At 37.8% G+C, this 25,799-nt stretch overlaps 1 protein-coding gene across 1 annotated transcript in view; it reads left to right on the top strand.

Moving 5' to 3' along the window:
- Positions 1 to 25,799, top strand: part of ATG5 (autophagy related 5) — an 81,208-nt gene that overhangs the window by 27,002 nt on the left and 28,407 nt on the right. The window contains exon 6 of the mRNA XM_086744564.1: positions 5,545 to 5,639. Within this exon, the coding sequence (XP_086600690.1) occupies positions 5,545 to 5,639 (95 nt within the window). The remainder of the gene's footprint in view (positions 1 to 5,544; positions 5,640 to 25,799) is intronic.

Here is a 25,799-nt window from a genome sequence, read left to right as displayed (position 1 = left end):
GGGATTTGAGGGTGAGGGGGGAGTGAAACTGGTGGAGTGGAAGCCTGTGGAGATGGTCAAGGCAAGGTCTTGAGCAAACTCATTTAACTTTCTGTGGACAACTCTCTTTTTGGTGCAGGGGCTTTTGTTCCAAAGATTACCCTCCAAAGGCACTTCCAGTCTAAAGATTTTCTATGGTTCTCATACATCAGTTGGAGAGTCTTTGGTCTCTTAGTTAATGCTATGGTTGGTTCTTCCCAAGTACTTCTAGCTGTGCATCATTTCTGTGGTTCATATGGTTATTAGACAGTGGTGAACCACTGAGAATAGACAAAAGTTTTGTGTTTTTTAAGCTCAAGCATTGAACATGTTTTTATGCAAGCAAATTGGTATTGCTTGCATAGACCTAGAGATGCAATTCCAAGCATTTTTTACAAATACATGCAACTGGATAGCTTTAAGAAGAAACCATAAATAGTCCAGACAAAAAAATTGTGCAGATATGCTATTGTGAGGGTTGCACCTGTTTGTTCACTTTTTTGACTTTCTAAAAAGACACTGGAAGATAAAAGCCATGAATTACAATTTCCTTCTTGAATTTAAACAATCTTTCCCTTGTTTTTGCACTAATTCTTTCTGTTATTTAGACCCTCTCCTCAATCTCCTTGAAAAATATCCAATTCTGGAGTCAGTAGTTCTGATAGCAATTGCATCACTGTCAAATACAGAAACAAAATATTTCCCTATTATTAAGATCATTCTGTCGATAAGTTTAAAGATTAGGGTGGGTCTTTTTAATTCTTTTTCCATTCTTTTCTACAGCAGGAACTCAGTCTTAACTGGCTGTACGCTGTGACCACAGTGTGTTATTGCAAGCTGCTTGTAGATATAATTTCTCATTCTGTAATAACTGGCCATATTCTTTGAGCATGCTGATTTAAAGCTATGCTGCATTGAAATGCATACATTGACTGCAGGCACTCGAGCGGTGCCCTTGTACACTCTCAATGATCCATCCTGGTTACCATTTTTGTAGAGTCAGGTGGGTGGAAGACACACATCTGACATCAAGATCCATGTGAAATTTCAAGTTGTTTTGAAGCGTGACCGCATTTGAGTTTCAGAGAATGACTGTAAGATGCTAGCACAAATGAAACAAATTTTTCGGGTTGTCTGGAGAATGTTGCCCTCAGGTCTCACCCTGAGAAAGAGGCCCAACCTTGAAAATTTCAGCCTGGACTAACCCTTAGTTAAAACTGTGTAATATTAAAAGGTTCAGCAGTTGGCCTCTATTAACAACAATCTATGACTGCAGTCACTAACAACTTTTTAATGTAACAGTTACAAATTTGGATTAATTTCAGTGGTTACTAAAGGATGTCCAGTCTTGCTTAATGAAGGAAGCAACAATTCTCCAAGTGTTTCCCTGTAACAGTCTTTTTAAACTGTTTTAAAGGACACATTAAAAGCATGAGCAATTTCAGCGATAGATTTCTGAACATTACATGCTCTATTTGTTAATTTATGTTTGAGGTTTAATTTGTTGCTTAATTAATCTGTATACTGAAATTACTGTTATGGATGACATTAAGTCCTTGTAATTTTGTGAACTCTTTACTCTTTCTATATATGTAAATATGTATTTTCAAAGCTGTATTTAGATTCTGCGCATCTCTGTAGAACTGAAGGATAATGAAGTCTGTCAGGTGTTTGGGCATGCAGTAACTGTGTTTCTAATAAATGAATATTTATAAATATAAGTGACTTAGCTGATAGATTTTTCAACTGGATCTCTCTTCTATTATTTGATTATTAACTTTCTGATCTTTGACATAAAATACAGGGAGAAAAGGTTTTTATATTTTGCTTTAGACAAAGTTAGTTAGCAACTATCCTCTCTTGTTTAAGAGATGTGATTAGTACAGTCATCCAAAACTCTTATAATGTCACTAATCTTGCTTCTGTTTGAATCTTATTGCCATTAGTCCAAATATTGTTATTCAGATATGAACATCTGCCTTTTGCAAGTACTGTTTTTTGCTAATACAGAAACTCTTTAACACATTGGTTAAGCACTTTCTTAAAAACAGATGGATTGTGGAAAACAAAAGTAATCGGATATGACTGTTACAGGAGTTCAGATATCATGTAGACAGCATAAGCGTTTCATGAGGGAGGGAGATGAGTGTGTAAAGTGCTTTTGCTGATAGGTAGAGAACTCATCTTTGTTTACTGGCTTGATTAAAACTCAGTTTTGTTTTGATTGTCAGACTTCCGGCCAGCACCTTCTGTCTTTAAGTCCTGTCTAGCCAAAGCACTAATTAGTTCTTATGGCTCATCGTAGCATTAGTAGCTTCTTTAAGTCTATTTTGCATAAATAGGAGGTACTGACACACCAAAATGGGAGAATGATGAATCCTTTCACTTATATTTTTCAAGAGGATTGAGGGATGTGGTGTTGCGTAGTGTTGGGGTTTTTGTTTGTTTATTTTAAGCTTTGAGTCTTAAGGGTTCTGCGAAAAGAGTTATTTTGGGATTTTGTATTTTGGAGCTTTGGAATTCTGACATTCAGCCAACTCTTTCCTCTGGAAAAAAAATATTGTATCTATGGAAAGGTGCTTGGAGGACAGCAATATAAGGTTATGAGGATGCGTAACTTCAGATGTCTTCAGACAGTGCTGTACACACAGTGGAGATGTGTCTTAAGATAGAATAATAGAATGGTTTGGGTTGGAAGGGACCTTTAAAGGTCATCTAGTCCAAGCCCCCTGCAAGGAGCAGGAACATCTCCAACCAGATCAGGTTGCTCAGAGCCCCGTCCAACCTGGCCTTGAATGTTTCCAGGGATGGGGCATCTACCACCTCTCTGGGCAACCTGTTGCAGTGTTTCACCACTCTCATTGTAAAAAAAAAAAATGTATTCCTTATGTCTAATCTAAATTTAGTTGAAAACCATTACCCCTTGTCCTATTGCAACAGGCCCTGGTGAAAACTTTCTCCCCATCTTTCTTATGGGTCTCCTTTAGGTACTGGAAGGCTGCTATAAGGTCTCCCCAGAGCCTTCTCTTCTCCAGCCCCAACTCTCTCAGCCTGTCCTCATAGGAGAGGTGCTTCAGCCCTCTGGTCATCTTTGTGGCCCTCCTCTGGACTCACTCCAACATGTCTGTGTCCTGACTCCATTATGTCTAGCAAACGTACTATAAAGGCTTTCATTCTGTGGGATATCAGGTGGATTGACAGAATATACTTGATTACAAAATGCAACAAGTTTGTCATTCAGCTGTTGCAGATTTATTGCTGTTATATTTATAAACTACAGAAACTATTAGAAATTTAAACATCTTAATAAAACAATAGGATGTCTTGAGTATTGTCTGAGTTTTCAAAGAATAATCTGAGAAGTATAAATTTGTAAGTTTACTTGCCTTAAATAAGATTACCTGCATGATTTCTGGGAGGTGAGAAAGACAGAATGAAGAACAGAGGTGAGTTAACTACATTACCACTGTTAACTTTTTTTTGTCCTTCGAAGATTTGCTTGTTTACTGTGTATGCCACAAAGGACAACTTATTTAAGCTCCAACCATAAGCCTGTTACTTGCTCAGAATTTCTTGTTCTTCTGATCCATAAGATGTGTTGCTCATCTCTATTGAATTTTGAAGACAGTAAACGGTTTACCCAACTTTCCTAGTTACTGTAATGCGAGCATTAAGCAAGTAAATAAAATTAATGGTTGTTTTATTTTTGTTCAGGTAATATGCCTCTGAATACGTAGATTCCTAATTTAAGAGTCCTCTGAAGCTCACTAGCTTACATAGGTTTGGATTGTTTTGTTTTGTGTATCACCATAACTAATAGTTTTATCAACTGAGTTTATAGTCAGAAGTGGTAATTTAAGTATAAATCGGTTAATGCCTGCTGTAGGATGCCTGTCCTCACAATCTGTAGTGAAAGCTGTAAGCCGTTCTCAGTGCTGTCTCCAAGGATGAGGGAAGTATGCTGAATCTTCACCTTCTCACTGACAGCCTTTCTGAGGAGGATACGGTCGTTCTTTGTGTCAGACATTTCTAAGAGTAAACCTCTGACTCTGTAGGCTGGGGTTCCCAAATGTGGGCTTGCTTGGGTACAGTCAGCTCCAGGGTCACTGCCACTGCCACCTGCTCAGTTTCCCAGCCAGCATGCTATGGAGTAGCGCCCTGCTTCAGGCAGCTCCTCATCTCAGATGCCTGTGTAGTGGTACTGACTGCGGCTCAGGTGAGTGCTGCTAATCAGGAAACAAGGGTGTGGAAGTACTTTCTAAGATAAGTATCAGGAAATGCTCCTACAGGATACCTGGCAAGAATTTGTTTACGGTTTCTTGGAAATTCCTGCCTTGTGTCACGTTCGGTCAGGAAAAGCAATGTGTTATAAACCCTGCAGTAGCTATTAACTGTGTTTTTTAGCACCCTTACAAGCATCTGTGCTGTACGCTGGAGTGACGCAAATCTCAGACTCCTAATTTTCTGGAATTGCTTTAAATGCTATTAGCAGTTTTAGAAGCAGGAGGAACCTTTGTTCCATGAATAGATTTCTGAATTTTACTTTGCTTCAGGGGGACTGAATTCTGTAAGGGTTGTACCACTAGGCTTCTTGAGACCTGGATGAACATTGTGCTGAGGAGGGAAAAGTGGAAACTGTATTCCTTCTGAAGAAACAAGGAAATTTATCCCTTGCTCTTCCCCTTCTGAAGCTGCCTTTTCAGTAAGGCTAGCAGCAGCTTTATTCATCTTAGCTGTTCATGTTCCTTTCTGTCACTTTTGGTATTGTTTGTTTGCTTGATTTGACTAATTCATTTGCGTACATAAAAGCCCTTACTGCTCTAGACCTATGCTGTCCTTAATACCTTTTAAGTGCAATAAACTATTCAGTTCTTGTAATGTCTGAACAGGATGAAATGGTGTGCTGCCTCAGGCTACTTTACTAAACCTAGTTATTTGGGTAATGTTAACAAAAATGTATTTCAGACATAAACTTTTTTTTCAGGTTGTGTCATTAAACTGGCAGTATATTTTCTGATTATATCATATATTGTTGCAGATTATTTTAAGTTTTACATGTCCAAATGTAAACCCCTCAAGAAGTTTTTCTACTGCTTTAGTTTGTCTATACTTTACACCTCTTGTTCATCTATAGTTAAGAAGAGTTAGATGTTTTTAACAAACTGAGACACAGTGTGGACCGGTAGCAGCAGGGAGTGGAGAAGCAGGCACTGTTAACTGCGGTAATGAAATCCGTAATTTATGGCCCAGTATTTCCCTGGCAGCAGGAGATATGATATGAATTTGAGTTGCTTTCTCTTTCAGTTTGATAAGTTGCCACATCACTGTTTTCACGGGAGAATGCAGATGAGTTCCCTTTGGCGTTGGGGTCAATAGGGAAAAGAAATGTGGGGAAAATAAATTCATACAGGTCAAACTTCTGTAAGAAAAGTTTGCATGTTGTTCCAATCATGTCTCATTTACCTCTTTTAGCTGAAAAATAATATATGTTATTAATATTAACAAAATTTAATTTTACCTTCACAGATAAATTTGAGCAGTTTTGGGCAATAAATCGAAAACTCATGGAATATCCTCCAGAAGATAGTGGATTTCGATACATCCCATTTAGAATTTATCAGGTAGGACCCAATGAAATAAAACCACATTTACCAAACTATTCCACTGAGATGTCATATATTGGAATCTGCTTTCAGAATTATGGATTCCCTTTCCTAACATTATGGTAAAACTCTGTATGCTCACCTTTGCTGGACTCTTGGACTCTTGAGTTGTATGAATTAGCAAAGACAAAATAGACTGCATTTATTCTAATAGGTAATTACCATTCATTATCTTTTAAGTGTGTAATACTTGAGAATGTGCTAATGACAGTATAGCTTATGTTTGTTTGGCTTTTTAAAAAAAAAAAAACTAATTCTGTCATTAAAAAATAACTACTAACTATGAAGACTGCTTTGGATGTAAAATGCCCTTTGAAAAGTCTAAGTCAAACATTTCAGGAGCCACACTTTTCCCTTAACCACTGTGTAGGCTTCATTTCTTGTTGTCATTGTAAAATGAAGGTAATGGCATAGATCTTGCATCTTGTTGTTACCTTTGTATTCTAATTGTATACTTTACAATCCAAAACTAGCTTTGAGTATTTTTTTGTCATAACACAACAGTGCTTTATTTTTCTCAGGAGTTTATTTGGAGACAATCTTTGGAATCCTTACAACTTTTCGATGTCCCATTAGTTTCTATTGAGGTCACAGTGAAGTTTGGAATTAAGTATGGTTAAAAGGTTATACAGTGTGAAGTGTAGCTTCTCTGTAAATTAAACAGTTCTGCTCCGTTTCATCTTTGAAACATTTTCATCTGTTTACATTTAAGTTTTGCACCTGTAAGTATCAAACCCAAGTCCTTTATTCATAGTACTGAATAGTCTGGTACTAATGTATAAGAGGTTTTAAGGACCATACAAACCTGTACAATCTTGCAGTGGGACTGAAGTAACTTTTAATGTTAGATATAAGACATTTACCGTCATAGTGAAACCTTAGGTTGAGAACGGAAGTCAGTTACTTTGTCAGAGATCATAGCAGATGGCAAGGTTTGTATAAGTATCAAAAAGTATGTATCGGTTTACTCACAACATTTTGTTTGGTTGGCAACTAAGTTGTTTGTTTTTCTCTGATATGTGGGGTTTTTTTTTAAAGTCTTTTCATAGAAGTCACGTAAATGGGTTTGCAAAATAGAGAGTATACTGTCTGATAAGGTACAGACCTTTAAGCCGTGAGGGAAATTTTGTATGGTATCACATGATTTCATGCTAGTAAAGCTTTTTTTGGGGGGGAAAAAAAATAATTCTAATTCAGCAGTATCTATCCCTTTAGCCAGTAGTACTTATCTTGATTCTTATTATCTTTTCAATGGGAAACTTTTACTTGGTGTAGTTTTAAACACAAAACATCTAACTAAGAGTAGAAGACCAAACACAAATAAAGATGATGGTGATACAGCCTTTGAGAAGGTCAGTGTATTTTATTTTCGGTAATGCTGCTCTTAACATTTCTAAATATTTTCAAGAATGTTCCGCTTTTTAAAGAAGTGGATGCAGGTGTTTCTAGGTTTTTTGTTTGGTTGGTTTGCGTGCTGATTGCTGCTCATCATAAAAGTCTATGTATTTAAAGGAATTTTCAGAAAGTGTTAGAAAGAATGAGATTATAATCTGATTCCAAGCAAGGTGTTAATTCCTGTAGTTTTAACAGTAATTTTACAGTACTTAGTGACAGACTTGCTTATGCTGAAGTTACTGATTCAAAAGTATTCTTAAGATTTTTTAACCCCCACGCTGGTTGCATTTAATTTCCATTAGTCACTACTAGAAGTCAGCTTAGCATTCTAATTGGTTACTTGCATATCCCTACATAAATACCTGAAAGCCAGTTTAGCCTGGGTTTGTATTACAGTGGACGTTTATTCCCTATGTGTTTTCACATAGTGTTTTTGTAGATACTTAAGGATATACACGTGGATGGCAGGAAATTACTAGGCGTTGCCTTCAGTGGGGAAAGTTCCTCTTTTAGTCTCCATACCTTCCATTACCCAAAAATTATTAGAAGAAAATTCTGTAAAGGAAACTGCCTAGATTGTATTTTGGCAGTATGAGATGGATTAATGTGTTTTCCTTCAAAGAAATGTACCAGATTATGATATCAACTAAGAAAAATCAGTTTTAGTAACGACTAAATGTGACTGGGAAAAGCTGCTGCAGAAAAAATACATAAAATAGTGATCTGACATGGTTTTCACTGAAGGCCTGATATTTTCAAAACTCAAAGGCTCTTTCAATTGTAAAGCTTGTCTATTAAAATACATTTCTAAAGAATAATATGAATCATACCTCGTGTGGTATCCAAATCTGATGGTGTGTGGGGGAGAAAGAGATGGCAAAAATACTAATGTCATACTTGGGTAAGTCAGAACTAAACTAACCACCGGTAGTTTTAAAAGCCCTTGTCCAGCACCTCTTCTTTGAAGTGTAGCAGCTAAGATTGGACCAGAATCCTGGCTTCTACTGTAGATGAAGATGACTGGGTATCACTAAGGATCAAATCATTTGCAATTTTAAAAGTTAGCTAAGAGATCTTGGAGATTTTATTACCATGTGTCATAGTCTAAAATGTGTTGCATGCAATGTGCTCCAGATGAACCTTTGACATAGGTGGAAACTTTTTCTGCCAGAGACGGTTTAAAAATAATGTTTATATTTTTGTGACACTTCTACTTTGCACACATCCAAAAAACCAATAAGTGCCCCACTTTATCACTTCAGAGGTATAAGCTGAACTGTCTTTGCTGTTGACAGTTGCACAAAAATTTTTTTACTTTTTTGTCTGATGATACTGTTAAATAAGAGTGCTTTTTCACTTATTCTTTAATAGGAAGAGAGAAAATAATAGTAATGTTTTGAGTATATTATGCATTGAAGAGCGTTACTTTTCTTGTACAGTACTAGAGCTAGTTTGCCTTGAGGAATTTTTCCCCGTGTTTATAAGACCAGCTGCTTTTGCACTTTCTAATTGAACAAATCATATGGCTGGTAAATGGCAGGAAGTTTTCATCAGTCTTTGGCTCCAGGCACTGTGACCAGGTGTATTAGTCAGGCACCAAAGAGGAGTCGCTACCTGCTGATAGAGACTACCCTGATGATCTGCTGTCTGCTGTCTTACACTGCAGATGGGAGCACTCCGAGTCTCAGTTGTTGTGCACTTGGTTTGCAGTCATCCCCAAGTTTTGGTACCTTGCTCTCTCCATGTGTCATGCTCATTCATTTGCTCTTGCTTGCTCTCTCCCTGTCAGTCTTCCTCCTTTCCTCTGGACTCTGCCATATGAACATTTAGGATTTAAAGTTGTAAATAGCATTTCATTCTTGAGAATAAAATTAGAAAAGAAAGAAAATGCATTAAAACTCTTCATGACAAGTTCTTCTGAGCTTTTCTAGAGTCGCACTTTGCTTAAGGCAGGCTGACTGTTGTGTGTTTGCTGACTGAAAAAGGGATGATCTGGGATTGTTTGTTTGCTTGTTCCTTTATTTGTGTACTGGGACATGCCATAGTACTGGAATGAGCGGTTCCTTTGCCTCTATTTTCTAACGGTTTTGATTAGGTTATTAATTTTATTGCCTAATTACATAGTAGGCCTTAGCTTTGAACATATTATTCCTGTCATAAGCCCCTTAAGATGCTCTGATTAAATCATACAGTCACAAATTGTTACAAAGTTTATCAACCTTAGCAATGTGAGTGAAATTCTCCATTAATTAATAATACATTAATACAATAACATAACAATACATTAATTAATATTACGTAATTAATAATACATCAGTTAAATCCAGCACTTTGCCCTTTGTCAAGATTGCAGTACTGAGATGTCTAAATAGATGTAAATGTCTGCCGTGACCTATACTTTAAAAATAGCAAGGTGGGAGGGGGAAATGAAATATTCTAAGACATTATTAATATCTGGCTCAATAAATGAATCAGAAGCCCAAGCACAGCCCTTTCCCAAGCAATGGAAGACTGTTTTATTTCTGTTTCCACATTAATTGGCAGAGCTCAGGTAATAAATTGTGATCAAGTATGCAAATCAGCATCACAATTTGGCCAATGTTGTAACAGCCACTCAAAAACTGATCAAAGCAGATTGTTTGGGAAGATACTGAGTCCACCTGTACAGTTTTCAAGTAATAATGAGTCTGTCTTTTTATGCTAGTAGGTTGTTAACACCTTTTTTTTTTTCTTTTTTTTTTCTTTTGGGCCAAAAGCCTCCTGACAGAATTTATCTGACTTCCACTAGTTTCTAGATTTTTGTTTTGTCTGATGCCACTTCAGAGTCATCTGACTTTCTGACCTCCAGGTGCACTTATGGAGTGATTTCAGCAGCTTCAGTTTTCTTTGCTAAGCTGAACCAATTGAGCTCTTTAAGCCTCTTGTCATGAGGCTTGCTTACCAGTGCTGAAGTTGTTTTTTTTTAAGTCGTCTTTTCAAACACTAGCTGAATTATGATAATCCTCAAGATTAGTATTGAAGTTAGGGAGACGTAGAGGCCAAAAGTAAAGTTTAAAGGATTTTAGATTAAAAATACTTCAAGCACTGGTGGGATAGAGCTGAAGTTAGCTGCTATTTGAAACTGCAAATCTAAAAATTTTTATGACAGCAGTTGAAATTGCAATGACTCATCAAGCAAAAGAACTAGAAAATGTAAGTGCTGTCGACCTGAAGAGGGCAACACAACACAGCAAGTTTCGGCTTCTTGTTGGCTAGCACAAAATGCTCAAATAGGCCTGTGTGTAATACCTTATGTAACTTTTTTTCTTACTTATTAAAAATTAATGTTTTCATGAAGCATCTGCTGAAAATAGATACATTTATTTGTTAAAAACTTCCTTTTACAAAGAGGAAGTTAAAGTCAATCAGAAAATAACTTGAAATTATGGTTGATTTGTATAACAGCTATGCACAGTTGAATTTCTGTGCTGAAAAGAGAAGAACAGATTCATTATCAATTGAGTACACAGAATGACTTATTCTAATAACTGAATGTTCAGCATTGAAGAAACAATAGCGCACTTTCACCAGTTTTAAATTACTTCAGAATCAAAGCTCTATGAATGAGAAGTTTAAAAGCTTTGGCAGACAAATATTTTTCGTAGTGCCTTATTGTAAAAATAAACAAAACCAAAAGACATTCTATCAAGTGTTGCATATGGGCAGCATGATCCATAAGTTGCTATGAATAATTGTTTTCTGAACTTGATTGCTTAGTTCTGTGCTGAAAGTAATAGCAATTTGATAAGTTGTCACCTTAAGTTGAAAGTCACTGTCACCACAGTTGAGGTTCCATAGTTGCGTGAGCTTTTCTGGCCCATCTAAGTGCAGAGTGAAATGGGCTAGCTCCAACCAACGCTGTTAAAGATTACTTTTTTTTACATGTTTTGTATTGAGGAATATCCATGCAGTTCTTTAAAAAGACTTACGGTGTGCAAGATGAGCCTTCTGCCTTTAAGAATCTCAGTACAGGATGGGGGCTGTCAATCAGAGTTTAAAAGAAAAATTCTGAGATTATAAACTGTATTTGTTGTCAGAGATGTGACTAAGTTTACATAAATATGCCCAAGTTATCCGTAAAACTGTTAATCTGCCTAGTTCAAAGCTATTGTAAAAGTTGTGTAGTGCTCAGGGAAGGAGGCACAGAAAAGATGGGGCTATAAAATGTGAGCTGTGGCTGAACTGTTGTCAAGCTGGACGGCTGTGAGCTAGCTCGGGCTTGTCAGCGGGAGCTACGGTCATCCTTCTGAGCTGAATGTAGATCGAGCCTGTATACGAAGAATAATAGTATTCTAGTAGTACTAGTAGTTTTGCTTTTATGAAAAATAGTTTGTCGAGGTCCTGAATTATGTTGTAACTAGTTTAAAACAATTTAGGGATATACTGTATTCTGCATTGTTCTGGTTTTGGTTGGGGGGGGGGAGGGGCTAAGGTGGTAGCTTCTGTAGGAAACTGCTAGAAGTTGCTCCCCTTTGTTCAGTGGACTCGGCCGGGCCTAAGGTGGACCTGTTGCTGACCAAGGGCAAGCCAATTGGTAGCAGAATGTTCCATGATAACGTATTTAAGAAGGCGAAAACAGAGAGGAAAAAAAAAAAAGAGAAGAAGATGTGAAGTGGCAGAGAGGGGGAAGCATGAGCCTTGTGGGCCTTGCAGGCCTCACCCTCTGGCCTCCTGCCAGGCAGCCGACTGGGCCCAACTCAACCTGGCCTTGCTGCAAGAAGTGGAGATGAGATGAGATGTGAATGAGATGTAAAAAGATCCTGAGAGGTGTCTGCCAGCCTGTTGTGAAGAATTTTTCTTGTGAGAGGAACGGCTGCAGACACCAAGGTCAGTGAAGAAGGAGGGGGAGGAGTAACGCGGCTCCTGGCCAAGATTCCCCTGCAGCCTGTGGTGATGGCCATGGTGGAGCAGGTTGTCCCTCTGCAGCCCATGGAGGTCCACAGAGGAGCAGAGATCCACCTGCAGCCTGTGAAGGACCCCACGCTGGGGGAGGTGGATACCTGAAGGAGGCCGTGGCCCGTGGAGGGCCTGCTGAGACAGCTGTTCTGGAGGGACTGCACCCGTGGAAGAGATGACCCACGCCGGAGCAGTTTCACGAAGGACTGTGGCCCGTGGGAGGGACCCCACGAAGGAGCAGGGGAGGAATGCGAGGAGTTCTTCCCCCGACCATGAAGCAGCGGCATAAAACAACACGTGATGAATGGACCGCGACCCCCATTCTCTCTTCCCACCTTGTGCCACTCGGGGTGGGGGAAGGTAGTAGAGATAATGTTAAGCCTGGGAAGAGGGAGGGGTCGGGGGGGAGGTTATCTTGTTCCCTGTCTCATTCTCCTGCTAGTTTTAGAAATAAATTAATAGTTTTCCCCAAGTTGAGTCTGTTTTGCCCATAACGGTAACTTTAAGGATTTCTCCCTGTCCTTATCTCAGACCTCGAGCCGTTTTTCTTATATCATCTCCCCCTGTTCTCTCGGAAGGTGGGGTGAGTGAGAGAGAGACTGCGTAGTCTGGTCCCGATTGGGGCTGAACTATGACATGCATATTGGGGAAAATTGGGTAGTAGGTTTTTTTTTTTAATAATTTTTTATCTTATGAGATACTCTTAGAAAGGTCTAGATGTATGAAAAACTAGTAGCATGTCAGTAGTCAATAAATGAACTTTGTGTAATAAGTTGTACAGATTTTTTGTTGTTGTTAGCAAAAGATAAGTCAAAATACATTTTGAGTTACAATGAAATAATGAACACTTTTGGTGGAAAAAATAACCTGTCTATTCCTAATTTGAAAATGCCTTAGTCTTATCTAATGTCTTATGCCCTCCCTAATCACAAATTGGTAGTTAGTTTTTTAGCAAATTATTTTTGTGTAAGCCTCTCATTTGTCATCTTTTCTCTGAATTGTCTTATGATAATGAAGTTGGATATAAATAAGTTTATGTAAATGTTCGTGCTACAAATTTGAATTTAAACCATGAGGTTTGAATTCTTGTGGGCTAATTTCCCTAAACTACTAAAGGTAGTACTCTTGTATATTTATATATCATCCTAAATTTGTTATGAAAGTTAACATATGCATGCAATTTAAAAACAAAAATTGCACTTTTCACCTCAACCTTTAGTGTTAATTCCTAAGAATATGAATATGTTGAGAGACTAGGATGAAGACAATGAATGAAGCAGTAATTCAGTTGAATTAGGTCTGTGTAGAGTTACTGTTAGATCTCGTCATTTACATGCAATGCTTTTTAGTATATCGCTGCCTTTTGATCATTAAAGCTGATCATTTTACTTCTCTGTTTCACTTGGTTTAGTCAACTGATTTGCCACTTTCACCACATAATTCATCATGTGGTCAGGTTCTTATTTTGTAGCAAGAGGGATTTTTTGCTACCTGAAATTTGCAATCCGGAGCTGTATTCCTCTGATATTGGTACTTGTGCTCTGATGTAATAGCAAAAAAAAAAAACAAAAAACAAACAAAAAACAAACAAAAACAAAGCACCAGATCGCAGTTGGTGAACAGCTTTGCATTCAGAAAAAGGGGAAAAGAAGATATGGAATTATTTCTTCAGAGGGATGAAGTATGTAATGTTCAAGGGTTACTCTTGTGGCTGTGCAGCGTATGCAGTGCCTGTTGCTTAAGGATTTAAACTAGAACAAAGCCTAGCCTATGATGATGATGCAAAAAGTTAACTCTGCATAGATGAAAGTCACAACAGTACCTATTTTGATTTGTCAATATTAATATGCCATCTTATTTTTCCTTTACTTATTTTCAAGTAAAATGGGTAAATAAAGCAGGTTAGCTTTTGCACAAAATTGAGGATTAGAAATAACAGAAAGAGTTCAGTTTTTTGGAAAGTACAAAGACGTCTATCTGCACTTTCCAGAAGACTGAAACCAAATTATACAGAGGTAAGCATGGAATGGAACAGACCTATAGGAAAGTGGGATATGACACAATACTCCAGGAATACATTATGAATTAACAAACATAAATTTCTGAAATTTTGCTATCCTTGACTATAGGAGTTTCTTCTAGTTAATCATTATTGTAGCTAACCCCCATTTTTAAAAAGGGAAACAAGGAAGACCGGGGAGCTACAGGCCAGTCATTGTCACCTCTGTGCCTGACAAGGTCATGGGGCAGATCCTTCTGGGAACTGTGCTCAGGCACATGGAAAATAAGGAGCTGACTGGTGACAGCCAGCATGGCTTCACTGAGGGCAAGTTGTGCCTTCTATGGTGGGGTTACAGCATTGATGGATAAGGATCGACCAACTGACATCATCTATCTGGACTTGTGCAAAGCATTTGACACTGTCTCGCATGACATCCTTCTCTCTAAACTGGAGCGACATGGGTTTGACGGATGGACCACTTGGTGGATAAGGAATTGGCCAGATGGCCACACTCAAAGAGTTGTGATCAATGGCTCGATGTTAAAGTGGAGACTGGTGACAAGTGTTGTTCCTCAGGGGTCGGTATTGGGACTGGTCCTGTTTTAATATCTTTGTTGGCGACACGGACAGTGGGATAGAGTGCACTCTCAGCAAGTTCGCCCGTGACACCGAGCTCTGTGGTGCTGTCAACACGCTGGAGTGGAGGGATGCCATCCAGAGGGACCTTGACAGGCTGGAGAGGTGGGCCCCTGCCAACCTCATGCAGTTCAACCAGGCCAAGTGCGAGGTCCTGCACCTGGGTCGTGGCAATCCCAGGCACAAATACAGGGTGGGCGGGGAATGGATGGAGAGCAGCCCTGAGAAGAAGGACTTGGGAGTGCTGCTGGATGAGAAGCTCAGCATGAGTCAGCAATGTGTGCTTGCAGTCCAGAAAGCCATCTGCATCCTGGGCCGCATCAAGAGGAGCGTGGCCAGCAAGTTGAGGGAGGTGATTCTCCCTCTCTACTCTGCTCTCATGAGACTCTGCCTGGAGTACTGTGTCCAGCTCTGGAGCCCCCAACACAAGAAGGATGTGGACCAGTTGAAGAGGGTCCAGAGGAGGCCACAAATATTATAAGAGGGCTGGAGCACCTCTCCTATGAGGACAGGCTGAGAGAGTTGGGGCTGCTCAGCCTGGAGAAGAGGAGGCTCTGGGGAGACCTGATAGCGGCCTTCCAGGACCTAAAGGTGGCTTATAAAAAAGATGGGGAGAAACTCTTTAGCAGGGCCTAAGGCTTGTTGTGAGAGGACGTGGGATAATTGTTTTAAAATAGAAGGAGGTAGATTCAGATTAGACATTAGGAATAAATTTTTTACAATGAGGGTGGTGGAACACTGGGACAGGTTGCCCAGAGAGGTGGTGGATGCCCCATCCCTGGAAACGTTCAAGGCCAGGTTGGACAGGGCTCTGAGCAACCTGATCTGGTTGGAGATGTCCCTGCTCCTTGCAGGGGGGTTGGACTAGATGACCTTTAAAGGTCCTTTCCAACCCTAGCTATTCTATGATTCTATAAAAAGTTGTCAATATTATTGTCTAGACATAACTGTAATAAGCCCTCCTACATAAAATTTTAGCCTTATTCCAGATGTATTTGTAATTCTAGTTGTGGCTGTAATTTGACTAGAGTCTCGACTGAGATACTTGTGAATTCTGGTGTTAAGTATTACTTGCATCATTTCTTGATATAACATTTGCCACATAACAGACCATAGTAGCTTAAAGCTTCCACCAAGGGAACACATCATATAATTGTTCTTGCTTTTAAGCAGTGATCATTACTGTTCAAAAACTAAAGGATTTCCAGCTTGTGTAATACTGTTAAGAGTGCTTTCAAGAATAACAGAATTTTCACTTTACTTGATATGTGTACAGGTTTTAGTTTTGACTGCATGTTTATATTTTATTGGTAATGTAAATTATGCAAATAGAAGAAAATCAGCTTGAGGTTCATTTGGGTACACACTTTGTATGTTTGTATGTCCTTCATGTTATGCAATATTCTTTTCACAGTATATGTTGTTTTCCTGTCTTATCCTTTCATGTTATTTCAAATCTTAGGAGTAAGAAGTTTTAAAGATGCTTCCAAATACACATTTGTCATGACCATATTAAAGCACATGTACAGGTATTCATAGAATTATCTTAAGCTTCAATCTAGTGATACGCTGCTGCACTGCTAATTCATGTGACTGCTGTAAGTGTAGCCCGTTTGTTTCTTTATGTGTGTTTGTTGCATGCCTCTTAAAAATGTTAGGGGTTATAAAGTTCCTGTTCATCACCAAAAAGACTTGACTTCCTGAGGAAACCAAATCTTCCTTCTCATCATGTAACTGCAGAAATCCTAATACTAACTCAAGGAAAAGTGATACTGCAGGTAAGCAGTTAAAAATTCTGAATGCTAACAAAAGCAGTGCCAGCCTTATTCAAAGCACACAAAATCATAACTAAACATCTGTTAGATGGAGTTTGCAGAGACTATAATTAAAGCAATACTAGAAATAGTATTTTAATTTTCTTGGAACGTTGTTCCAGTCCTAACAACTTGGAGTGTAAGTGAAATAGAGAAATGGTCAAAGATATACAATAAAGCAACAGGGTGTCTGGGAGAAGCCCACTGTAGCCTGGAAGATTTGAGGACGGGGGAAGAGCAATGATTACAGGATAAAGACAAATCATATTGTCGTATTTTATGCCTCTTGTAATAGAAGCTCAGAAAATACTGATAAAATTTGAAAGGTGACAGACTTCAAATGGATAAACCACGATCATTTCCTTTTTGTGTGTGTGTACTTTACCTTGTTGAGCTCAATATCAAGGGTGAACTTGCTGCACTACAAAAAGAGATGAAGTTTACCAGTTTTTAATAGATAATTGAGGAAGAGCAAGTTCTTTGAAGCTTTTTTCCAGTGCATGTATGTGTTTCTTACTGAGTTTAACTTTAGCCAGTTGTCCTTTGTATAGTCACTGACTGCTTGTTGGTGGGATTTTATTTGGGGAAAGGGGAGCTACTTGAAATGTAGAAGCAGGAGAGCTGTAACGTTCATTTAGTTTGTTTTACTGGGGCTCTGTGGATGCCTCTTTCAAATGAAGACTAGGCAAGGGAAATGAAGGAGAGCAATTACAGGTTTTTTAGCTGAGTCTGTTAAAAGATATAAAAATAAAGGTTAAATCTGAGTAATCGGTTTGTGAGGTCCACTGTTTAGAGAGTTTCTTTAGTCCAAACTGCACTAAAATGCTTTCGAAGAGAATGGTATGTTCCTTCTAGCAAAGAAATTGGCCAAGATGAATTATATGTGCTGGCAACAGTGTAACCAGTGCTTCTAAGGAAATTATTTAAAATAACAGAGTCATGTTCTTTTTAAAAAATAAATGGATAAAAATAAAAACAGGTATTTCAGTGTGTTTCATTTTGATCCTGGTTAAACATCAAATTTCTTCAAGATAACCTCTCATTTTGTCACTGGAAGGTTCCACGTAGCGTGAAACGCTGTGCTCTAGAGCAGCAGAAACAACCTTGCACTGCAGCTGTAAATTAAGCTTCACGTAGAAATAAGCTTGGTTTACTTTTTTTTTTAAAGTGGGACAAGCTTATAGAAATACTTTGTTTAAGTATTCTAGTAGGATAAATATTATTAGCATTTGAATTTCCTCCTTTTTGTGTCTCTGTTGTGATCAGAAAGCAGCGATTTGCAAACAGACCCTTAAAGCACTAGCCGAGAGTGGTGCAGTCTTGGGCGTTGGAGCAACTACGAAATAGGTACCTTGCGTCCTTCTCACAAACCAAACCAAGAAGAAAGGTATAAACTTGAGCCCATCTTTCTCTAAAGGTCACTGTTGATTTTCACACTAGAATTGTTTCATTGTAAACCTAGGGGCATAAAAAGTGGGAGAACAGTTTTGCTTTAAACTACTTTGACTCTGGAAACTTAAGAGTTCCTACAGAATCTTTGGAGACAACAGAGATAAAATTCAGTTAAAATGATTTAATAACAGAGTTACAAATTGTGTCCACTTTTTTTTTTCCTTCTGGTCTGTGGACTGTTAACATTGAATTTGAGATGTTGAAATAAAATAATCACTTAAGGAAAAAGAGGGAGGTAATTAATACTTTTTAATGCAGAAATTCAGATAACTTAAGATTTAGTAAAGCAATATGAATATTCTGAGCTGCATATTTACTTAAATTTCTGTTTTTATACAAGTCAGCTTTGCTGTTAGCACAATACCTATAAATTGAATTTTATAACTACAGCTCGGAGCACGTCTGTGGTGTATAATACAATGATTTTAAGAAGAGTGATCAAAGTTCCTTGCAGCATAGATAGAAATACTGGACTAATAAGAAAAAAATGATCCAGGAATATTTTAGAGGCATTTATTAAACTAGCATTCTCAAGTTAGTTTTTTTTTTTTCAATTGGTCAAAATATTAATATTGTATATTCTCTCTTGTATTGTAATTCCAGTTTTCTACAGACACTGAATGTAATGCATTTATGTTGTATTTGGCTTTATCACATTCATCTTAGTAAAACACTGTTGTGGTTTTGTTGGGTGAGGGGGGCCCTAAGGTGGCAGCTTCTGTAGGAAACTGCTAGAAGTCGCTCCCCTTTGTTCAGTGGACTCGGCTGGGCCTAGGGCGGACCTGCTGCTGGCCAAGGCCGAGCCAATTGGTAGCAGAATGTTCTGTGATAACGCCTCTGCGATAACGTATTTAAGAAGGGGAAAACAGAAAGAAGAGAAGATGTGAAGAAGCTGAGCGGGGGCAGAGGCACAGAGGCGGAGGTGCAGGCCTCATGGGACTTGCAGGCCTCACCCTCTGGCCTCTCGCCAGGCAGCTGACTGGGCCCAACTCGGCCCAGCCTGGCTGCAAGAAGTGGAGAGGAGATAAGATGGATGATGTGAAGAGATCCTGAGAGGCATCTGCCAGCCTGTTGTGAAGAACTTTTCTTGTGAGAGAAACAGCTGCGGATGCCAAGCTCAGTGAAGAGGAGGGGGAGGAGTAATGCGGCTCCTGGCCAAGATTCCCCTGCAGCCTGTAGTGAAGACCATGGTGGAGGAGGTTGTCCCTCTGCAGCCCATGGAGGTCCACGGAGCAGCAGAGGTCCACTTGGATCCCGTGAAGGACCCCACGCTGGGGGAGGTGGATACCTGAAGGAGGCTGTGGCCCATGCAGGGCCCACTGGGACAGCTGTTCTGGAGGGACTGCACCCGTGGAAGAGATGACCCACGCCGGAGCAGTTTCACGAAGGACTGTAGCCCGTGGGAGGGACCCCACGAAGAAGCAGGGGAGGAATGTGAGGAGTTCTTCCCCCGACCATGAAGCAGTGGCGTAAAACAACGCGTGATGAACAGACCGCGACCCCCATTCCCTCTTCCCCCCTGTGCCGCTCGGAGGTAGTAGAGATAATGTTAAGCTTAGGAAGAGGGAGGGGTGGGGGGAGGTTATCTTGTTCTCTGTCTCATTATCCTGCTGTTTTTAGTAATAAATTAATAGTTTTCCCCAAGTTGTTTTGCCCATAACGGTAACTTTAAGGATTTTCTCCCTGTCCTTGTCTCAAATCTCGAGCCGTTTTTTTCTTATATTATCTCCCTCTATTCTCTTGGAGGGTGGGGGGGAGTGAGAGAGAGACTGCGTAGTCTGGTCCCGATCAGGGCTGAACTACGACAAACACAATGTTAAACTATGTATAATTTAAGAAAGATATATGGTGACTAAGATTATTTTCCTACTTTGGGAATCTCTGTGATGATAATTTCAGAGTCCATGGGGAGTCTCCCTCTGTTTTAGCAATTCATTTGTATCAGAATTTTAATTTAAATGATGTTGCATTTGCTTCTAGCAGGTAACTTGCTTTGAGTTGCTTTAATAGATGTATTTTGGGGTGTAAGATTTTCGTATCTTACATTGAGATTTTTAAAAACTAAAGTAAAAAATTATTGTCTTTGGATTATAATAAATATAAATATTATAGTTCTGTCTGACATAGTAACAATTTCTGATTCTTGTTTGCTATCGTACAAGATGTGAAATAGAAAGAAACATATCGCTTTTTTTCTCCGAACATCTAATGAAGATGTAAGAATCAAGCAATTTTCATTTTAAATATGTCTTGATTCAGAGAGGAATCTGTTTTTTTCCTTCTGCTTTTCAAACTACTCTTTGAGTAATAGCAGCTTGTTAAGAAAAGGCTGCCCTCATTTGTGTTGAATTTAATAAATGACCTTTTATTGAATTCTTTGGGAAGTGGACAATTTAAATTTATTTGTAAGTAACAAACATGGATTATTTTGCAGAATTTAAAAAAAAAATCTCTAAGTTTGCAGCTAACTTACTGGAATGTAGTGTTTGTGCATAGGTATGCTATACTACAATTCTAGTGAAGTTGAAGTTACCTTGATGTTGTGTTTGGGCATTTAAATAATGGTTTCAAGTTATGCTGTAACGTGAGTCTCTAGACTTAGAGCTTATAAATGTATTACCACTTAGCACACTGTGAAAATACTGTTTCAAGGTTATCCTGACTGAAGTGTGAAGTGATTGCTTATTAAAGCACTCTATGAAGAAGTAAGAGTATAATAGTTTTTTGGAATATTTTTTGGAGTAAAATACTGAGACTCCAGCTGACATACAAATCTTTCAGAATCTATTTATTTAGAAGCATGAACTGGAAGGTATGCTGGGAACTAGCAGTGATTGTGAATAGGGAAGTATTTTAAAACAAGTTAAAAGTAAGATCAGACCATAGGAGAACAAATCCATTTAATAAGTATTCAATTGGAGATTACAAGTGAAAGTGAAAGGGAGAATTTGAAGTTTAACATCACAAGTTTGTGCCTAGAGAAATATTTCCATCAATAGATGCTTGCCTAGCTCTTTTTGTAAGCTTTTATTAATTGAATGATGAAATAGGAATCACTTACAGGTGTCAGTTAAGCAGTATTAATATTCTTAGCTACGTGATCACCTTTACTCTGTTGTGGAGTTAATTAGGATGCATGTATCACACTAGCTTCTTCTGTCCTCCTAGCGTAAGCTTACGATGTCTTGATAGGTAGAACATAAATTAATACTTCAAAATACTAAATAGGTTGTATGACCAAGAAATAAGCTGGGAAGTGCAAAAAAGGACTGCTATAGATATTGACCAGTTATTTATACAGAAATATTTTGCAGCATTTAATTTAACCTAAAAAATTGATCTAATCTATTTGAGTTATACTGGCTATTGCAAAAGCAAATGGTTTTTAGTTTTACTTGTTTTTAATAAAGAGCGTGATTGGAGATAGGAGGCTTAGAACAGCAGCACTGAATGGTGGGGGAGGAATTAGAGGTGTATATACACACTGTTTTGCTTATAAAGCATTTTATTATTTGCTGTGAACACCAACTTATGCAGCCTGCAGGCATCCCAGTAATGCAGAATAGTGAACGTGAATTGGATTAAATCTGCTCTTAAATTTCTTTACTGTATCGTCACCAGTTTGTTTTCTAGATGATGACAGTCAATGTTTGTCCTGCTGCTCAAATGTTGTTCACTGATGCTATTTGTTGCATAGGCTGCCTTGCTGACTTGTTTTGGCCATCTAATGTCAGCTATTGACATATGTAAAAGCTCTCTCTGATGTGGTATTTTTTATTCATTGGTGATTTTATTCAGAAGCCAGTCAAATGTTTCCATTGGCCTTATTCTGCAGGTGTGAGGATCTATGAAATGCACTTAAGAGCCAAGAAACCCCTCTTACTATGTGACTAGTTTCTGAAGGAAAGGCAAAATATGCAGCAGTTGAAGCAACTGTAGATAATATTATTAAAATCATAAAACTTGGGACAAAAGGTAAGGCAAATTCAGGAGGGCCACCTGAAGGCTACGTCCTCAGAACTCACTTTTTCTACACACCCAGAAATATTTCTTTCCCATTCCTGACACAAATTCTTCTCTTTTTTTTACTTGAATTTATTGGTGATTTTCAGTCTTAGCTGCAACTTCTATTTAATCTTTCACTATGTTAATCTGCCTGGCTAGTTTCCAGTGAGCGGAGTCTTTTTTTTCTTTTTTTTTTCTTTTTTTTTCTTTCTTTTTTTTTCTTTTTTTTTCTTTTTTTTTTCTTTTTTTATCTTTTTTCTTTTTTTTTCTTTTTTTTTCTTTTTTTTTCTTTTTTTCTTTTTTCTTTTTTTTCTTTTTTTTCTTTTTTCTTTTTTTTTTCTTTCCCCCCCCAAAAAACAACAACAACAACAACAAAAAACAAACCCCAAACTAAACCAAAACAAAACAGAAATGCTGCTTGTGTCTTTTCCACAATGAAGTACTCGGCGATTCTGGTTAATATTAAGCAAACACAAGCCAAAGATACACACCCAGAAACACCAGCAGAAAAACTGCATTTCAGCACCAGTGAAAGAGCAGTATTTCAGATGGGGCTTTGCAGTATCTTGCTTTCACAGACATGATATTGTGACGGTTTTGTGACTACAGCTATTCATCATCTTTTCAATTAGTCACTTTTTCATTGTGCATTGAGATTTTTAATTGAAAACATTTCTGCAAAGCAGAAAACATCTTAGAAAATACATGGAAAATGTACTTTAGATATTTAATACAATTTATAGAATTAATTTTATTTTCAGAGAGTAGTTAATTTTCCTGGTTTATATTTTATAGAAAATAACTTAAATCATTATGCAAACTCTTATTACTTTTAAAGCTTTTTGGTTGAGTTTAAATCAGTTTAAACTAATGATAAATTTAACATATTAGAATTTTTTTTAGTGTAAAGTGGTTCATTACAGAACAGCACAGGCTATGATCTTGACAAGTTACTGAAAATATGATGGACTATGTAGGGAAGTCTCAAGTTTTATGGATTTCAGGCTGTCAGCTTATGCATGTGTGGGAATTGTAAGGACTTCTTTTTTTACTTTGTGGGTTCAATAGATATATAACTTTTATTTGTTTTAATACTGTTAGAGCAGCAGCAGAGTGTTTAGGCAGAAAATCCAAATACCTTCCTTTAGATGGAAATACTTGTAACTCTGTGATTTTTTCAGATTAAAACCCAGCAGTTCCTGAGTTATGTTTTTCATTTAGAGACACATCCTGTATAAAATATCTGACTAGTTAAATTGTGGATTTCATGCAATGTTTGATGTTCTTTTGATTCTGAAAAGGACCAGGCAAGCTGACTGCTCTTTTTTTTTTTTGACAGGATGATAGGGAAGAGAAAGAGTTACAATTGCTAGCTCAGTGTGTAACTATATAGCTTGTCTCTGGTCCTGTGAGGCTTCATGGTGCCTTAAAGGGCCTCTTAAAACTTCCCTTCACCTATAACTCTTCTCAGTGCCAGTATACCTGAACAGGTAATTTTAGTGTGTTTTTTTTTCTCACTTCAGTGCAGTTTTATTTTCCCTGTCACTTTCCTATCACCGTTATTGTTTAAACTTTCTTTTAAAAAAGTAGAGTCTTCATTTGCTCTGCAAAGGACATGATTTGTGCTATGTAGTGGTGTAGAAGAATGAGAAATTTCCGTTGTAGTAAATAAGTCCAACTTTCTAAAAAATATGTTACCTTAGAGTTGAATATTTGCTTTCATAAAAATTTGATTATTTGATACTAAATTGTGGGCATAATCAGTGTAAAATGCATTTCCTTTGAAGATCTGACATCAGCAATTACTGACTGACTCTCACCTGTTGTATCCTGTAAATATATCCAGCATCTTTTGCACATCCCATGGCTACATTTGGGCTAGACTGTAAAATAAAATCATTTAAGAAGCGCTATATTCTGTTGAAGCTGTGATAATCTTAGTAGGAAAAAATGGTGGATACTGTACAAATACATGGTTTAGGGCTGATGTAGATTATTTAACATTATTGTCAGGTAACAGTTATGCAGTGATGTCTTTGTGGGAGAGATTACAGATAGTACTGTTTTGCATGATTGATTAAGCAAATATTGATTAAGCAAAACACAACATTATGCAAGCAAGTACTCATGCTGGCTATTCCTTGGTGTGGTGGTGTAGTAAATACTAGAGTAGAAAGCTGTAGTCGAGTTGGACTTACATTACTAGCTACTACACTTCAAAAAGGGTGATGGTAAGACTTTTCTAAAATTATTTATGCTCCTATATGACTAAAATACTTCGAAAAGTTATCCTATAAACATTGTAGATTGTAGGATGGGACTTTTCTTTTGACTCTTTTAGTGAATAAAGCATCTGCTGCATGGGAGGGAAGAAGCGTAGGCGTGTTGGGGTAATGCTTTGCCTGTAGGATTATATTTGTGAACCACAATCTTTGTATAAACAATGTGGAGTTACTTTTATCATTTTAACATTGATGGAGACCAGTGTTTTTTATTTACATTACCACATCTGTATTGCTCAACACTTAAAATATAAAATGGAATTAATTATCTAGAATGTTTCATGATAGCAGCTGAGGATATTGCTTTGCAGCATTCAGCAGCTATGTAGATTTTAGAAAATACATCTTTGACTTTTCCCTTTTGGCATTAAATTATTATAACTAGGAAAAAGTTGATTGTCATTTATTAATAAATAATGAGAAACTACAGTATGCAATTGGGAAATTATTATCTTAAAAGTCTATTTATGATAACCAGCTTTGCCTGCATCCTCTTTCTGCTGTTTATTTCCACTTCTCCTACTTCAGATGGTAAGCACTTAGGAGCTGTGATTAGACTTCTGTGAATAATTGATTATTTTTAAAAAATAAACTCGATAGAAAATTGTTTTGGTTATAACAATGTTTTAAGGGTTTGTTTTGTTTTTTGGGGGGTTGTTTTGTTTTGTTTTTTTTAGTGTTTCGGAGGTACACTTTTTCAATGTAAAGTGCCAGAGTTCACTTCTTAAGCGTGGATGTCTGAGGTGGATCCTGCTGGCTGTGTGCCTCCCATTATTGTTCAAATGTTCAGACATTTCATTAGAGCTGTTTGTATCTACATTCTGCTACCCTGAGGACATTGACTACAGCAGCTAGTCAGCTCCTTCTGATCAGTCTTCATAAGAAAAACTGGAAAAAGACCATTACCCATTTTTGGAGGCTGTTGGCAAGCAGTAACAAGTAGCTGTGTGTCAAGAGTTCTGCACTGTACTGCCTTGGAATTACTTTGAGGTAGTGCACCACGAAAAGACTCCTTGCCCTGGTGTTTGAGAGGTGAATGACAATTAAGTTGTCATGGTTAATCTACTGCTTGTGGCTTTTCATGTAGATAGATGACAGAGACTACGTTGTAACTTCCTTTCAAAATTAACTTTTAACTTTCTAATTTGTTACTGTGCTTGGCATTTTTTTTTTTTTTTCAAAAAAACCTCCACCAGGAAATAAAATACTTTTTGATACTGAGTTCATATATCTTTGTTTCTATTTTTTAAGCACTTTAGTAGGACAGGAACCACTTTGGGTGGTAGGAAACTAAATTTGGAAGGGGCAGTGGCTTGCATTGCTTTTTTCAATTAAGATAGTATGTGATGAAAGTGTAATTTACTGGAGCCCAGTCACCTGAAATGCAGGCCACATCAGTGGCTTTCTGGAGTTAACTGCTAGCAGAAATTTGTCAGCAACAATTTACAGCTTGATTAAAATTTTTGAATTGGTTCAATATGAGGTTTTTAACTTATGTTTTCTGACTCTGGTGCCCAGTTTAGGAGGAGCAGTCAGGTTGTCAGGAAAAAAAAACCTTTTCCTGTTCTTTCAATATCAGCTGCTTGCTGACCCTGGA

The sequence above is a fragment of the Chlamydotis macqueenii genome, chromosome 3 (assembly GCF_036417535.1).
Source record: "Chlamydotis macqueenii isolate bChlMac1 chromosome 3, bChlMac1.mat, whole genome shotgun sequence".
Lineage (NCBI taxonomy): Eukaryota > Metazoa > Chordata > Aves > Otidiformes > Otididae > Chlamydotis > Chlamydotis macqueenii.
This window is presented reverse-complemented; position numbering and strand designations above follow the sequence as displayed.